At 38.3% G+C, this 17,865-nt stretch overlaps 2 protein-coding genes across 33 annotated transcripts in view; both read left to right on the forward strand.

Annotated features, from left to right (window-relative positions):
* The first annotated feature begins 92 nt into the window (after positions 1 to 92).
* arl5a (ADP-ribosylation factor-like 5A) lies at positions 93 to 10,291 on the forward strand. The gene is made up of 6 exons (XM_039817138.1): positions 93 to 460; positions 5,278 to 5,338; positions 5,484 to 5,631; positions 5,879 to 5,962; positions 7,132 to 7,283; positions 7,482 to 10,291. The coding sequence occupies exons 1-6, from the start codon at positions 415 to 417 to the stop codon at positions 7,528 to 7,530; spliced, it is 540 nt and encodes a 179-aa protein (XP_039673072.1). The 5' UTR covers positions 93 to 414; the 3' UTR covers positions 7,531 to 10,291.
* Positions 10,292 to 11,825: 1,534 nt separating this feature from the next.
* The window catches only part of neb (nebulin), a 66,075-nt gene continuing 60,035 nt past the window's right edge, over positions 11,826 to 17,865 (forward strand). For 30 of the 32 annotated variants that reach the window (XM_039817142.1, XM_039817145.1, XM_039817141.1 and 27 more), the window contains exons 1-6: positions 11,839 to 11,913; positions 12,629 to 12,723; positions 13,057 to 13,143; positions 16,287 to 16,334; positions 17,210 to 17,317; positions 17,461 to 17,568. In XM_039817142.1, the coding sequence (XP_039673076.1) occupies positions 13,078 to 13,143; positions 16,287 to 16,334; positions 17,210 to 17,317; positions 17,461 to 17,568 (330 nt within the window). In that variant the 5' untranslated portion in view covers positions 11,839 to 11,913; positions 12,629 to 12,723; positions 13,057 to 13,077. Of the gene's footprint in view, positions 11,914 to 12,628; positions 12,724 to 13,056; positions 13,144 to 16,286; positions 16,335 to 17,209; positions 17,318 to 17,460; positions 17,569 to 17,865 lie in introns of all 32 variants that reach the window. The other 2 variants (XM_039817139.1, XM_039817143.1) reach the window with 2 other exon arrangements.

Raw genomic sequence — 17,865 nt, forward strand, 5'->3', positions numbered from 1 at the left:
TAAATTTCTGTCTGTCTATATAAAAATTGTATTGTACTTTTACTCAATTTTGTATCATTTGTACCAAAAGGACTGTGTGTAAGTACGCATGCGCACGGTTGACAGCTAACTAGCGCAGCGCACTTCACAACAGCCAGCTGATGCCGACTTGCTTTCCACAGTCGTTACCGTTTTAGTTTGGTTTTCGGCAACACATTAACCGTTATACTCAAATACATCCTTCGGGAGAGACATAATTAAGATTAATTCATACAAGTATGGCGGTTGTACGTAAAAGCCTTGACAGCTCTTCGTCTCTGTAGTTAGCTAGCTAGCTAGCTAGGTAAAGTTGGTAGAACTGAATAGCATCAACGCTAGCTAGCTAAGTTACAGCGGATTCTTACAATCTGGCATCAAAAAACCTCATTGTCAGCCATGGGAATACTATTTACAAAACTATGGAGGCTTTTTAACCATCAAGGTAAGAAAGGTGCCCTGGCATTCCTCATGGTATTGTCGAAGAAATGGGAGCTCGTTGGTCAGAGAAGGCCCGCTTTGAAAGACAGGTCTGCTCCGTTCATATACTAGCCTGGGAAACAGCTTTCTACACATGACAGTATATAGGTATTATATTGTTATCATATTTCGTTCGCTGTATATGTGTATACGCTTTACCACTGTGCTTACCCCGATTAGATTACGTTATTGTTTTCGTCTATTAGCTAAGTGGTGAAGTATGTCGTTATGTATAAACTGCTGCATTCATTTAACGTTCGTGTTAGATTATTTATGCTCTCTGGGGATGGAGCGAAGGTTAGGTGAAACCAAGTCGATCCCTGTATAGTGATCTTGAATCACTAAACAGATTCATTGCAAAACCTCTGTAACATGAGTCCTAACGTACGGTCCTGCGTTCAGCCCCGGTATTATGACTAGAGATGGCACACAAGCAGAGCACACTGAAGGCAAGGATACTGTAAAGATCCGTATAAGTTTCCTTGACTGAAGGCAGCCACATCAGCAGAATGTGGGCCAATAAGGATCGATGAATGACTTCAGTTCAGAGTGAATCACATTGACTTTGTACTGCCACTGTAATCGCATCCCCTTATCAGTGTAATGCCAGCAATACAGGTAACCCAAAATCTATTCACACTTGGCTTGTCCTCTGTAAAACAGGGATAACTACAATGTTCACTATCCAGTTAAAGTTGGTCATAACTACAAAGTAGATCAGGGTGTCAGCTGTGAAAAAGATTGAGACCCTAATATATTAGTAGTAGTATTATTATTGTTATTAATATACAGTCTAAACATGAATCAAAAAAGTAGTTGATGTATAAATTAAAGAATAAAATAAGTTGCTGGGTGCACCTTTACATTTAATCGCCTTATAAAATGTTAGAAAAGCATCCTTTGACTGCTCTCTGACATACACTTTGGCAAAAGCTGTAATTATTTGTTGTTGCCATTTTTGTCTGGTTAGTCATCAAATAGCACCTTCCTCTGTTAGATCATCTCTGAGCTCTGCTCCATTTTGCTTCCATCCATCATGTCACTGGAGTCTGTAAGACTTTCATTGTAACCCCTGGATCTAGCCCCAGCTGCACTTTCAAGTCTCAGGAAGTCTTACCGTGGCTGTCCCCAGTTGATTGATTCAACCCAGTGGAACAACAGAAGTTCATTCACAGTGAGGAGGGCATGTGATTAGACATTACAAATGTAGTAATCCATATTCATAACTGTTAAATGTTGAAAAGGCTTCAAGGCAATGGTATCAAAGTCTTATTCAACATAATGGTCACAGACTTTCCAGCAATAATACCTCAAATTTGCTAGTTAACCTCTCAAATGGGCTCGTCTATCTTTGGGTTTTGTACTTTTCGTCAGACAAAATAAGCAATTTGAAGACCTCACTTTAAATTGATGTCAGGAAATTGTTTTGGGCGTTATACACTATTTTCAGACGTTTATTAAACCAAACAATTCATAGAGAAAATAATTGACAGAATCCAAAAATAATGTTAGTTGCAGACAGGGTTCAAAATTAGCACCATCTACTAGCCAAATGCTGGTAAAATATACAAGTGGCTGGAAGATTTGCTTCACTCACCAGCCAAAAAACAACAACAATGGTAATCTATTGAGTGGCTGGTAAAATGTTAATATTGACTAGCCATTTAGCTGGTGGACAAAAAAAAGTTAATTTTGAACCCTGGTTGCAGACCTACTTTTGATTGTGAGAGAAAACCCTTGTAGGCACTGTACCCGCATTTAGAGGGATGTTTACTGTTCGTTGAGTTAGAATGTATACAAGCAGCTTAGCTAGCACCTGCATGACCTCTTTAGTCCAAACAAGATTTTTTTTTAACTGTAGTAGGGCTGGGCAATATATCAATATTATATCGATATTGTGATACAAGATTATATATCGTCTTAGATTTTGGATATCATAATATGGTATAAGTCTTTTCCTGTTTTTAAAGGCTGCATTACAGTAAAGTGATGTCATTTTCTGAACACACCAGACTATTCTAGCTGTTTTATTATTTGCCTTTACCCACTTAGTCATTATATCCACATTACTGATGATTATTTGTCGAAAGTATTTTGTGAAAGCACCAATAGTCAACCCTACAGTATCGATATCGAGGTGTTTTGTCCAAAATATCGTGATATTTGATTGTCTCCATATCTCTACACTGTAGCCTCTTCCAGCTGCACAAGACTGACTTGTGACCTTCAAACACTGAATATAGTGTAGTGAGCTGTGTGTTATGTCTATGTATACCTGCAGTCTGTTATGTTTTTGATGAAATAACAGAACTCCTTCACAGGTGTTTTGTTTAGGTTTAACATGGTGCAGTTGCATAGATAAGGCCCACATTTTATCTTCTGCAGTTCTCTTTGCCATGCAGTATTCACTTCCTTTGCCTTAGTGAGGTTTTAGTTCCTCTTGTAACAGCTGTACCCTAAAATTATGTGGTAACGTACATACATCAAGTGTTATCTAACAGAAAATAGATTTCTGGCAGCGACTTTCTGTAATTTCACTGAATTTTAAGTTGTACTCCAGACAGGAAGCTTTGTAAAATTTGTAGTCCAACAATACTTTTACTCTGGTATATCTGGAATATGCCTTGAAATAACAAAGTCCACAACCACAAGAAAACACTCATTTTATTCGCAATCAAATAAAGAGACATTAAATCATGTGGCACATCTTATGAATTACTCACTATGTTACATTTATCTTCGCTGTCTCTCTGTAAAAGGCTGCAGTGAATTGCTGCCCATTTCTTCATTCTTGCATTTGTGATATGTGTTTCATATCACTCTGTTGAAAAAGACGTGTGTCCTTGAAAACAATACTATATATTTATATATTGGCTCTAAGGCAGAGCACTATGCAAAGCTTAAGAACCATTCAGTCTCAATCAACAGGCTGATGTTGTGATTTCTTAGGAAGTATCCTATCTTTCAGATTCAAGGTGACATATGTGGTTATGTGTTTGGCCAAACTGCCATCAAATGTACTTCACTGTTTTTTGCTTTGTGCCTTCCATGTAGCTGAATAAGTTGGTTGGTAGAAGCAGTTGCAGAAAGTTATGACAGGCTGTGCAAATATATAATTCTTAATAATATTGAACAGACCTACAACACCTTAGCCATAAGTGAACTAGCATGGCTGTATTTACCCAAAAACAAGGCCACCCACTTGGAAACTCAAAACACTGGCAAAAATAAATTTGAAATCCCTTTTACCACCTTTTCCTTCAAAGTAACAATTACACAGCTACATTATATATAGATATACTTGAGAACTCCAAGCTCACAAGATGTAAAAACTACTGACGCGATTTAGGACAATATCTGAAAATCAGTATTAGAGCCATTCTAATCTTGTAAGCTTTTATCAGCAAGAGGACACATGCATCCCTCATCTACATGCCTTTTTGTGTTTGTTGTGTTGTTGCTAGGCTTTGTGTAGACAAAAATGTCAAGGTCATTCTGCTAAGCCATACTTTAAAACATGTATAGTAAAAGAAAAGTGTAGAGAATGTGGGCTTGATCTCTTTCTGTCATGCTCTAGTTTCTCTTGACTACCCATTTGGCCGTGACTAAAAACACCAAACAGTCTTTGTTCCTCATCTGTCTTCTCTGTCACAGGAAATGGATCATTGCAATATAATTAAATAGTACATTTGAAAAGAGCCTTTAGTGCTGTTGAAGCTTGAAGCTGAGTATAATGTCGCAAAAGCAACCAAGACTTTGATCGCTCATGCAATGTAACCTTGTGTCTTTTACGCCGACCACACACTGGCTGCGTCGCGTGAGCGTAGCGTTTCTGTTGCGTGTCAGCTGCGTGGATTTTTCTATGTCTTTACACACCAGAAACGTGTCTGAGGCAGCGCTGCTGCTGCTAGCCTTGTCTGTACACAAGTATGTTTCCCATTGATTTATTGCACTCAAGCAGTATACTGTTGAACCTAAATACTGATTTGATTACAGTAAAGACAACGTCAGCAGTATTGACGGCAAAATAGACTACAGAATATTTCGTTAATTATTTATTATTTTTTCAAATTACATTTATATCTGCATTTATGTCAAAACCTACAGACTTTCAAACATCAAAATGTCATTTATCAATATGTATTCATGTCAAAATGACATATAAACATCTTTTCCCATTCTATTTTGCCTGGAAACACTTGCGTGTCACGTGAAAAATAGGCATCGGTTCTATTTCTAGCATGCATGCGTTTTTGGCTTGGCTCGAGCTGCACCTGAGACGTGCGCGTCACGCAGGCAGTGTGCAAGCTGTAACCTGTTAACATGGGAGCCGAAATATAAACGGACACGCCCCGCAGCTGACACGCTCACGCGATGCAGCCAGTGTGTGGCTTACCTTTATCCTATTGTGCTTACTATAGGATATCTTACTTTTGTCTTGCCACCTTAGTGTATTAACAGCAGGGTAGCAATTTATCCTAGTTGTCCCAGCCTGTGGTTCAGCCTGATTGTACAAGCTTGCTTAAGACAACCCTCCAACTCATCTGTTCTAGCTGTGAAAGTATACTGTTCACAGCACCACAATGTCTCAGTTATGCTACTTACAGTATGTGTTTAGTACTGAAGCATAATGCTGAACACAAAAGGGCTGTTGTTTGAATCGCTCAATGCAGTTCCACATCAAAAGACATCTTTTAAACCGATTTCTTGGCTGAGTTTACACATATTGATGTCACTGTTAGCTTTGTGAATTCTTTGTAAGTGTCTTTTATTGCCTTTCAGAGCACAAAGTTATTATTGTGGGCCTGGACAATGCTGGCAAGACCACAATTCTTTACCAGTTGTAAGTATCCAAACATAGCACTATCAGTAAGCTTCTTTATATATCCTCACCGTTTTATCCATCCATCGATATGGTCATTTTGTGAATGTTGTTTGTGTTACTCCACAACCTAAAGGTTCCCCCCCCCCCATTGTGTATATTATAGTTCAATGAATGAGGTGGTGCACACCTCTCCTACGATTGGGAGCAACGTGGAGGAGATTGTGGTCAACAACACCCATTTCCTGATGTGGGACATTGGGGGCCAGGAGTCCCTTAGGTCATCGTGGAATACATACTACACAAACACAGAGGTGATAGCAGGTTATGTTGACTCACTGCTAATCATAAAGACTAGTGATGCTTCCTTCGGCATCCAACTTAAAAAAATAAAATAAAAAATGTCATACTTAATCTCATCAGAATTACCAAACATTGGTCGGTCTATAGTTTGAATAAATGGCTACTGTACTATGTCAGATATGCCCATGGTCTTGCAAAGTTGAGATGCAATACTCTTTAATTTATTGTCCGTTATTTTTCTCCATCTTTTCTGAGTAGTTTGTCATTGTGGTGGTCGACAGCACAGACAGAGAAAGGATCTCAGTGACCAAAGAGGAACTCTACAGAATGCTAGCACATGAAGTGAGTATCATGAAAAATGATATCAATTGTAATTACATCAGTTAATCATCTTTTATAGATATAAATGTTGGAGGTCCTGGGGGTAGACAAATGTCACATAATGTCAACATCTAATGGAAAATGACTAACTTTAAATTATCATAAACTAAACTTACAAAGGGTCAAATTAAATTGAATACCAGTTAGCAGCATTTAGTGCAACAAACAGCATTTACATACAGTTGCAAAGCAATATGAGATCACTGACAGAGCTCTTTTTTAATGCAGTATTATTTAATAGGTTTAGGAGGACATTCTGTAATAGTATTTCAGAATACAGTTTGCAAAGCACAGCCAATTGGCATTAAAAAAATGCAGACTGGGACTTTACAGTATGTGACCCATCTTTGCAGCACTGTTTAAGATGAAGACTAGGGGTGCACAATTAATCACAATTTTATCGAAATCGCAATATGAACTAGTGCAATATCCAAATCGCAGGGGGGCAGAATATTTGTTAAAGGCAAAATATTTGTCAAACCATTCTAAAATAAAGTATTGTGGTGCTGCAGAGACGTCCCGGCCTACAAATCATATCCTACAGACTAAAGAAAAAAATCTTTGTTTGGTACAGATCCTCAAATTACACTTCAATCATATATATATATATATTTTATTTTTTAATTCTCGGGGCGGCCTCTAGCTCACCCAGTAAGAGCTTTCGCCCCATGTTGGCTGAGTCCTGCAGCGGCGTGGTTCGTATCTGACCTGCTGCCCTTTGCTGCATGTCATCCCCAATCTCTCTCCCCTTTCATGTCTATCCACTGTCACTTCCGAATAAAGGGAAAAGCCCCCCCCCCCATCAGTCAAAATAATCGCAATTAGATATTTTCCTAATATTGTGCAGCCCTAATAAAGACTTAGTTATTTCAAAAGTTAGTCACAGCTCATCATGTAAACATAAAAAAGAAATTTACAAACATGTCTGTAGTCAAGTGCAGAATTTTCATCTATAACTCAAACTCTTCAATTATGTATGTGAATATCCCTTTGATTTTTTTAATCAAAGCAATAAAAGCCATTTTCCATGAAATGACATTGTGATTTTGTGTAACCTTATACATAATGTTTGTCTTAGAAAGAATCTACATTTATTTACCCTCTTCTCTTTTGATGTCTCTGTCCTCCAGGATTTAAGAAAGGCAGGCCTGTTGGTCTTTGCCAACAAGCAGGATGTGAAAGGTTGCTTGTCTGTGGCTGAGATCTCCCAGAGCCTTCAGCTTACCTCTGTCAAAGACCACCAGTGGCACATCCAGGCCTGCTGTGCCCTCACTGGGGAGGGGTGAGAACTGCATTTACTACTTACTCTTGTTACATTAGACCGTAGAAAGACTTTGTTTTTATGTAGGAAAACATTTTGTTCTAATACAGTATTCATACAGAGCTGTCATCTTAATGCCTGTCTATCTACATTCCTGTCCCTCTCACTTCCACCTCCCCCGTTCCTTTACAACTCTCCCAATGTCTTGTTTACCTCCAGGTTGTGCCAGGGTCTTGAGTGGATGATGTCACGGCTGCGCGTGAGATGATGACCTTTGACTTTGACCAAGAGTGCGCCCTTGCTCTTTGTTTTCTCTGCCTCCAGACATTGACTTGAAATGAGGATGGGGGTGAGGTCGGTTGATGGATGGCCCTCTCCTCTTTCCTGTGATGCTGACGTGGGCAGACCGCTGCCAGGACGTTATATTCTTCTGTGATAATTTATTTTACAAAAGACGTCTGAACTCAGAACAAAAAACATGACCTTTTCAGAAGGATATTGAACAACAAAAGAGACTCCAATTATTTCATTTGAAATGTGTGCACGGTTTTCTTTTCAGCAAAACACAGAAGTCAGCAGGGTGTCTGACATGGAACTGTACATGGACTTATTCTTCAGCTGTGTGTGACTCTAGCCCATGGTGGCCTTGCAGTATTGCCAGACTGGCTGTGGCAGTTTTTATTGCCCCCTACCCTGTGTGTACAGTCCAGTATTCTCTTTTAACCTGGTGCCTGCAGCAGAATGTCCAAGTGATGATGGTTGATGGTGACTGAAAAGTGCAGAAAGGAGGGTCAAATCACAAAATACCCTCTTCTTTTCAGTCCCTATGAATAATCAGTGAAATAAAGTGTTTTTATCTGTTTCAGGTGAATTGCAGCGTGTCATAAATGAGTATTTCTTTCAGGTGATTCACTTGATTGCTCTTTATTTCTGTATGATTTACTTTACTCTCAGTATAATTGTGAACTACAGTATATTGAGTTTCTTGTTTGTAACGTCAGTTATTCTTTTTTTAGTCCTTTAGGGGGCAGAATGAGGCACATGAGCTCATGGTCCCTGGTGCTTTTCAGGGAGTATGATGAGAAGCTACAGGACTAGAGAGGAGAGAGCCAGAGTTAGACAGCAGAGGGATTCAGGGAGAGAAGAAGAGACCAAGTCCAAGCACACAGTGAGTTGTTAAGATAAGAAGAAAGCACAGCAGAATAACAAGGACGACATAGTAGGATTATCAGTAGGATAATCAAGTTCAAATCAATGGGAACTAACACAAACCAAAGCCAAACTATTCCACTTATTTGTGGTGCCTCCGCTGCCTCACTTTGTTGATAGGTTTGCTTCCTCAGATCCATTGTTGTGGTAATGTTGCTATGTGGAAGTTGCTTTTTACAGTGTCAGCAAACAACCCTATCTTTATCCTTAAAGTTGTCATTATGACATGTTTCCATGCTTTGGTCTTGTGACTATCCTTTCGTCTTGGTTTACTACTTACTTTGCTGACTCATGAACAGCTTTAAACCTAGTCATAAATATGGTTCATTTAAATATTTTCATACTGTGTGATAACTACCTATTCTGGCCTTGTGTTTTTGAATAGCAAGATTCTTGAAATGTCTTTTTAACCTTGAGCAGCCAGTTTCACTGTGAGCATTAATATATTAATATTTTTACTCTAACATTGAATCAAATGATCAATGTGTGTAATGTAGAAGTAACACGCCTACAGAGAATTATTACTCAAACCGTCAGCTCCATTTTTAGTGTCTTTTAGCTGACTTTTTTTTTACGGCACATTTACTCTGAACAATAGAAATAGGTGGAGTGGAGATGTAAATGAATGAACAAAAACACTTAGTAACATTCTAGTGTGTGAAGAAGATCATATCACTGCTAGGACAACTGAGCAAATGCCATCTGCTAATGAGAAAAGACCAAAAGATGCGTCTTAAAAGCACAGAAAAGAAAATTCTGTTAGTGGACCTTGTGCTAGAATACTTTTGTCAAATTTTGCGTATTCTATCCTTTTTCCAACCTATTTAAAATATGCTCTGCATTAATTGGTGTACATGTTTAAACAGATGCAAGTTTTTTATCATTGCTCCTAAATTTCAAACAATCGGGGACTTACTTAATATTGAATTGAAACATCCTCAGACTGGAGTTGTTGGCTTTACTGCTTTGAGTTTCACACTGATCTATGAATAGCTTTCAGTCAGAATGTTTCATCTGTAAAACTTTTTTTTATAAATTTCAGTTTAAGCAGACATTCCAGGTATTTTAGCAGGTAAGTCAAACCCAAATAATACCCAGTCAACACAATTTCAATAACTGTCATCCATTAAGTTTATCTTCATAAGGATTTATTGAAATACTGTACACCTTGTTCCAGTTTTCCACCATTCCACAGTGCAGGACAGGAGACCTGTGTGTCCTCACTTTATTTTAAGTAATGTGTCAGTGATAGTGTCCGACAGTATAACCACCCCAAAGATGTGAATGGAGAGTTTAGTCCTTTGGTTGACATACTTTTTGCACAGGTCTAATTTATGTTGAGAACCATGAAGGCATGTGTGATAGTACAGACTAGCAAATCTTTCTAAATCGCAAAGTGATAACAGACATTATAGTCATTTGATGATTCCGAAGTTACCAGCATGAACTTACCCAAGACATCACTTTCCTCTTATAGAGCTAGAAAGGTCAGTGCAGATGTTTGTGTTCATCTGGAAATCTTTCATAAACAACAACCTATCCTGTTCTAGCAAAGTATTTCCATGACTGACTAATTGGTCATTTTAGGCCTCTTACCTCACTAGAATGTATTGTTTTCTAAGGTGTTGGTGGGCTAAGCTTGACAATTGGCAGTGTTTGTGTTGTGGTTGTCTATCCTGCAGCTGTTGTGTTCTGCTCTCACTGGTCATCAGTCATTTTTTCCAATGACTAAGCATCATGTAGCCCCCTCCCTTGGTGTCCTTGGCATTGGGTAGTAATTATTTTGACTGCTAGAATCATTAAAAGTCTGTGATACCCTGTCTGAACTTCAAATGTAATGCACCTAATGTTTTTCATAGCATGAAAAATCCTTTGCACATACAGTATCAAGCTTAACATAAACTCAAAACTTTTTAGTTTCGTTTGAGGGGTCCCTCAGTGGTAAATAGTTTTGGGATTTATATGTCCAAGTTTTGAGATATCCTTCAATATGTGACCCTTTAAAACACGACTACTTCTTTAGTTTTGCAGATTAGATGAGATAAAAACTGTAGGGATGTTGCTACAAAGGACCAAGCAGCAGTCATTCACTGCTCCACAGAATGGAGGGTCATTGCCACTTTCCAGAGGGAGAGAGAGATATTCAGCTGCTGCTGTCCATCTTGGTCCCTGGGTAGCACCCTGATCCTGGCACAAAGAGTGAGAGCAAATATATGACATACCAGAGAGATAGAGGCACATCATCTGAAGAGAGGAAATGTAAATATATGATACCTTTTTCATTCTTTGTCTTAATTCCTGTGGCACCACACGTTAAGAGTTGATGCCATTTGCCTCTTAATTTTATTTAATATTTAATAAACTGCTGTTGGATTAAACCATAGCTGCAATTTGACCTCAAATGTATGGTGTACAGTATGTTGTCTAGAAATAGTTCTTGATGTATTTTTGAATGTCAGATACTTTATATGCACTCTGATTGTGTGAAACTTGAGTGGCAGTCTGATCCACTGCTTTGAAATTTAGTTTTTTTTGACCCAGATATCAGCCACTTATGAGAGGTTGAATGGAATTTCTTCCATATCTCGTCTATTTTGTAACAAAGTGAGAAAAAAAAAAAATGACCATTGGTCATATTGTTTTAAGGTTTTGTTTATATACATGGGAACAAGTTTGAATTTAATTTTCATTACCACTGTAAAGCTAAAAACTTTACAAATGTATGCACGTACGTCTAAATGTATCATTTCAGATGTCCTCGAGCTTCATTCCAAAGTAAATGTCAAGACTTGCCCAGGGTGACTTATTATTCATTAGCAGGCTTTGTCTATAATCCAAGGGAGTGATTTATTGGACTTAATTCTTTTCAGATGCTTACGGTCAAATTTATACTAGTAGCTATTAATTTGTGGTTCATATGTATGGGGGAAAGTACTTGTTTTTTTTTTCTGTCTCAAAGGTCTACAGTTTGACGTTGACCTGATTCTTGAGTGGACCTATCCAGCTCAGGGTCAGCTAACAGATGATCTCAACAGATCCCTGCTGGGCCTTCAGATAGCCTTCTCTCAGAGGCTCATAGTCCTATCCTTACCCATGGTCAGACTTACTTCCAAACCTTATACAAAAAAACTGTTGCATTTGTCAACACAACCAACATTTAGGGTTTACCCTTGTTTTCTTGAGACCTCCACCTCCAGTTCCCAACTGCCTTCCTCACAACTGTACCGCTGATGCATTAGCCTCAACAGGTGCTCCTTTCTAAAATGATCACTTAGGTATATTTAGAATTTGAAACCTGAGAGCACTGGCCTCTGATTGGCTGTGTCGGCCACATGATAACCTGGGTAGAAATCACAGCTGTGTTCTGTCGCCCAGCGTTTCTCTGGAGGGAAGCTGGTGAGGCTTTGGCGGCTTGGGAGACCATTAAACTTTGATATAACTGGTAAGCAAGAAAAGGAGAAAAAGCACAGATCAATATTTTCTACGCCTTGCATGGCTTTCCATCTGCACGGACTTCCATCTTTTCCGTCATGTCCTGCCATCTGGATCCGGGAGGACAGCAGATTGAGGGATAAGGAGTGTGAAGGCTCTGCTGCACATGGAAGGAGTTAACCAAACAATCCAGATCTGCAAGACTCAAGAAAGATCTGACCAGGCCTACCTTTGGATGTATCTGAAATTTCAGCAGCAGTCTGGCCATTTTGTCTGCTCTCTGGAATCGCAACACCTGTTGTGCTATTTTGTCATTCTACCTCAACTGTTTCACCTATTTCTCTTATTATTTTACTTAGACAATTATATTTTGATTTAAAGAGAGGGTAATCAAGTGCTAAAAAAGGTACTTAGTATGCCATCCTATATTTAACCTGCAGCCTCAGAAGGCATTGCCCCACCGTTTGCTAAACAGAGTCGACCAATCAGGCTGTGGCATTAGCTTACATGTCAAATAGCTGAAGCACTGTTAGGCAGCTGTCGCCAACCTTCAGCCAGGAGGCACAGTTCTTTGAGCTGTGTTGTGGCTGTCACGCATTTAAAGGCCTGTTATAATGCATTCAGTGTCTCACCTTCCTAATCTGCAATTCTCCCTGTGTAATTACTGATTTACACTTGTTTCCTAGTTTGTGATGTGTTTCACACATTTGTATTACTTTGTTTAGGATTTGGGCAAATCACAAAGTTGGACTTTAAGTTTGAGACCCTAGTGGATGGCACCTTCCTTACTGTTAGGAAATACTCTGGAGATCTTTTGCTGGTATGACATGCTTATTGGTTTAACATCAGTATCTTGTGTATTTTTCTGGCATGCGTTTGCTGTGTATTATTCTCTATTTTTGAATCGGGTAATTGGGTTCAACGGCGGATGACAGGCAGCATCCTAAAATATCGCTGGTGCAGTTGTCCTTTGATCTCTTGTCAAAGCCCCAGTATATGCTGTCTTAAAATGGGATTTGGTGCTACTGATAGAACATTTATGTTAACTCTGCTAAACTGTTTTGTTGTATGCGTTTTAGCTTATGAGGCCAAATCTTGTTCATTCAGAGTTTGAATAATAAATGCCTATAAATGTTATCTGTGTTTTCCTTAGAACCTCTAAAACCGTCCCAAAATGACGGAAATTGTGGAGGAATATGAGGAATATGAGGAGGAGGAGGAGGAGGAGATTGTGGAAGAGGTAAGTAGACATCCTCTCACTGGGTTATGTACATTGATTGTAGATTGCAAGATTGCTTTTCTTTACTTTCATTTCTAAACTTAATTTGTTTAGTTTCCAGGCTAAATATGAATAAAACCTAAGATACAGGAGCCAGTGGCAGGCCATATGAATAGTTAAGTTAGTAACCCCCTCCAGTCCGCAGTTCATGGAACCAGTCGTCCATGTCTGCTGGTGGATCTTGTTTCAGATGGACACCTTCTGACAGGTTTAATGTCCTGGATTGGCATTAAAAGCCAACTATAAATCAAAACTATTTTAAACTGAAGATAGAATATTTTAGTGGGACATTGTCTATTGTCCTATTATGCCTTATGGCAGGAAGCCATAGGTGGTTAGTATGCCATCCTGAAATCTAGTGACGTAATCATTACACAACTGCCAGATTCACAAGATCAATTCATTTCCACAAATTCTTACAGAGGATTTAACTACATTTTTGTTGCAGGCCATTAGCTATCTCAATTATCTAACCTATAGATGAACAATACTTTGCAATACTGTAATGCTGCCCACATTCTGATGGTATCCTTCCTGTGTAGCATAGATAGTGCAAGATTGTGTGCCAGTTTCTGGAAGTTACCATTCTGTCTTTTGTTTGATTTCATTCCATTTCACACCAATCATATAATTTGGTGTTCACCACCAATCTCTAGTCATATTTGTCTCCAGATTATGTGATCAAACCTCATATCCCCGAGATTTCAGGATGTTTTTATGCTGCATTTAGAATGCATTTTATGTATGAATCATTGTGTTTATGAAGGTCTCCCTGTCAGTGTCCAATGGAAGAGTGAAAGCAGAAGGCTACCAGCTTAATCCTATATTTCCTTGTGAAATAGGATTAATGTTTGCCTTGTATTTGTTCATACATTTTAATATTGCTGATATCTTATAGGGGAGTCTAAATGATTGTTTTTAGTTGTCACAATATTTCCTCATCGTACCAAGCAATCAGTCATCATTTTACTCCTGTATAACATATCAACTGTTTCAAATAGATTTGCCATCTTTACTAAAAAGATGTAAATCGTTTGGGAGGCGGAAAAAACGGATACCCACAAAATCAATACACTCTGATTTCACTTGCACTTTCATCTACACTGTGGAGAAAAGTTGCATTGTTTTGAATAAATAGTAAGACGGCTTCTTATTTAATCTACAGAATGGGGAGAAACATAGTGCTGTTCAGGTCATATATAAGAATTATAATAGTTAAAAACACACAAGAACTTAGATCTAGTTTGATTATCTAATAATATCAAAAAGGGTGTAGTTACTAAATTATTCTTTTGTTCTATTTGCTAACGATCTACTTTGTAAGTCATTATGAGCATGAGTATTTTCTTCATATTAACTTAAAAAACTCCTCAGGTCATTAAGGGGTGGAGCGTAGAGTTCTCTGTCTGGCATTTAGACAAATTTAGAAGTGGACATCTATGGCACATTGGCAGAGAGATGGAGTGGAGAGAGAGAGAGAGAGAGGGGGCAAATGAGACGAGCCACTGTGCTCTAAATCACACTCTGATAGCCTGGAACATATATATTAACGTCACAGTGCTAGAAATTTGCTTAGGAGAGGTGATGGAAAGAGTGCCTGCCGGGTGGCAGAGAGGTTAATTTTGCATTTCTTTGTAGTGATGTGTAATATGGTGGTTGAGTGATTCATTCACACCTATGGTTCTCTCCTGTCTGATAGATTCAGATATTGAAGCCTCATACAAATGTTGATAAAATATGATTGAGATGTTCTTTCTCGCAGCTCTGGTTATTTCTAGATTTTTGGTAGATTTGAAGGATTATAGGTTGCCGGTCTCAAAATGTTCACCCTTACAACATGACTGTCAATGTTTCACTGAGATACTTCCTAAGTAGAAGGAAGTAATTCAGGCAGGCTGTAAGTTAGACGGGCTATTCAGGGAACAGTATGCTATGTGTGGGAATGCTGTCAGTTACTTAAGTCTGAGAGTTAGGGTGCTTGACTGGAAAAGAACGTTTTCCCCTTAAATGGATGTTTTTCCCCAAATTACAGAAAAAAAACTGTTTTCTCATTCTTCAAGTGGAGAAACATTTGATTATAGCCTACTGTAACCCCAGATTGTGGGATTTCTCCGTTCCAATACAATAGTGGTGAATCAGGGTTTCATTTATGTTTCAACAGCAACATCTCTTTTCAGAAACAACATAATTGTTACTCTGGATAATCCACGGAAATAACTGTCAGTTTATATACAGTATGGGACTACTTCTTCGGAAGAAAATAGTTCCTATCCTCTGTGGATTATTCAGAGTAACAAGGACATTGTTTCTAGATATTCAAGTCAATGTTGTTTTTTTTAAATGCCATTCTTCAATGCTGTGAGCACCACAAATGAAATTTCATTCACATTCACTATATTGGAGTAAAGGCCAACGTAGAGATAGATATCTTAAAATATTTAAAAAATAAAACTATGCATGGCTAGATATCACTTGAGATAATTAAGAGCATTAGTTATTTTTTTGTAATTTAAGTGAACCAGTCCTTTAAACCCATGAGCACTGTGTGTGTTCAGACAATGAGATTACAAAGCTACTGAGTACTGAGGTGTGCTGTAGTAACTGATAACAGGAACATTGGTCTATGAAAAAATTTAATAAATAAGAATAGAATTACTGTCATGTGAGTGCCTGGTGTTTATAGACTTGGCCAAAGAGTTAGAGCAGTCAGGCGCACATAACAGAGGATATTAATGCTTCTCTGTCCTCTGTACAATACAGGCTAAATTAGAGTGCAGTCATAATTACAGTACATTCCCGTCTACGGATCCTACCTTTCTTTTAGCGACACTGTTTGATCAGTTTATTAAACCTTAGGACAAAGATCCGTTCTCTGCTTTTATGCAGTTGATGGACCTTTTGAGGGTGTTTAACAGAACAGCTACAAATGTGATGCAGTGCAGAGTGATTTCCTGTCATACTTGAAGTGTTAATAGCCATAATTGATGAACACCAGAGCTGTGGAAAAATCACCCTCAATCCAATAGAAATAATGTGCTGTTTCTCCCATAACTTGTTCTGGCACTTTTGAAACCCCAGTCCTATATTTGTAATATGTTGAGCAGATTACAACGACGACTGTCACTGAGCACAAGAGTTCTCAGTTCGCACAGGTAAAGCACCTTCTCCCAAGGGACAACAGTTCAAACAGTACAGGATACCCCTCCCTTGTCTTAACAATGGTGCATTCTCCTCCCTGTCTGCATGCCTGTATGGATAAGCTATAAATGTCTTGTTAGTTAATGCATATTGTCCTTTGTCTTGGCAGGTTTTTATGTTATACAACTCTGCATGAAAATTAAACTTTTCAGTAATTTACAATAAAAGTTTTATTTCATTTTAATGTAACCTCCAAGAAGAAATAGCTGCTTTTTGGACATTGAATTGCTTCTTGTAATTTAGTTATCTGTGGCTTTACTTCCCAAAAGATGATATACTGTAACCCTCATGAATACATGTTGCTGAGCCTGGCATTGCATGCAGTGCAAGATGCTCATAGATACTTTTAATTTATATTCAGTGCTTTTACTTGTGTTGGTTTTGTCCTTCAGTCACAATTCATCCAGTATTATCTCAGTACATATTCATGCTATTGTCCTAACTGCTTGAGTTTCATGTAGAATCTTTTACTGATGTATTCACATCCCTTTAAGTCTTGACTTGAATCACTTCAATTATTGAAGGTGAGTTATTAGAGTAACAGGTATAGTGCAAACTCACACAAGTTAATATCAACTTGATGAGAAGTTCTCTCTTCACCTTGACAAGATCAGATCAATATTTAATTAACAAATTTACATTACAGTTTCAAAATACCTGAAATAATTTGTTTTGTTAAAATGTCACTGAGTCCTTCTCCTTGTATTTGATGATTGCCCTGCCTGTGGATGTAGTTTTACTTGCTGGGCAATATGTTTCCTGTAATCAAGGAACCTAGGCTGTTTTGTTAGTTGTGTAGTTAATTGTATTTCCGTTTGTCCTCCTCCAGTCTGGCTTGCCCACCAGGAAAGTCAGGAAGAAGACCAAGGTGGATACTTCCAAGTTCATGACTCCATACCTGGCTCACAGCCAGAAGATGCTGGAGCAGTTCAGCCATGTAAGCTACACGTTTTGGTTTTCGGTCCAAATTAATTGGTTGTGAAATTTTTTTTGTGATTTACTGTTGTACTTGTTTTTAAGTTTTACTTTTACTTAATTCATGACTATTGTATTCAATTCAGTTATCGCTCTTCTTGACAGAACAAGTACCGGCAAGCTTATGACATGTCCAGAGGGACGCCTACTGCCTTCATCAATGATACCCCTGAACTTATTCGCATCAGGAAGGCCCAGGAGCAGCTTAGCGAGGTACCACTGAGGACTGTGGTGATATTTTTCCCCAAGTCATGTTGTCTAAAGTTCAAGGTTGACCGTTGGAGGCTTATTGGAACGGAAGTTTGCTGGTTAAAATCTTGTTTGTAAAATTACTTAAATAAAACTATTCTGTGGCCAGCAATAGATTGAGTGTGACGTTATGAATGTGGAGCATAGATGCTTAATACATTCATTGTGATTTAGGTTTGGTTTGGTAAATTAAGGTGTATAAAAGATGAAGATAAAAAAAAATAACTACATTTCTCAAACTTCATCTTCTCTAGTCTTAAA

Source organism: Perca fluviatilis, chromosome 12 (assembly GCF_010015445.1).
Source record: "Perca fluviatilis chromosome 12, GENO_Pfluv_1.0, whole genome shotgun sequence".
Taxonomy (NCBI): domain Eukaryota; kingdom Metazoa; phylum Chordata; class Actinopteri; order Perciformes; family Percidae; genus Perca; species Perca fluviatilis.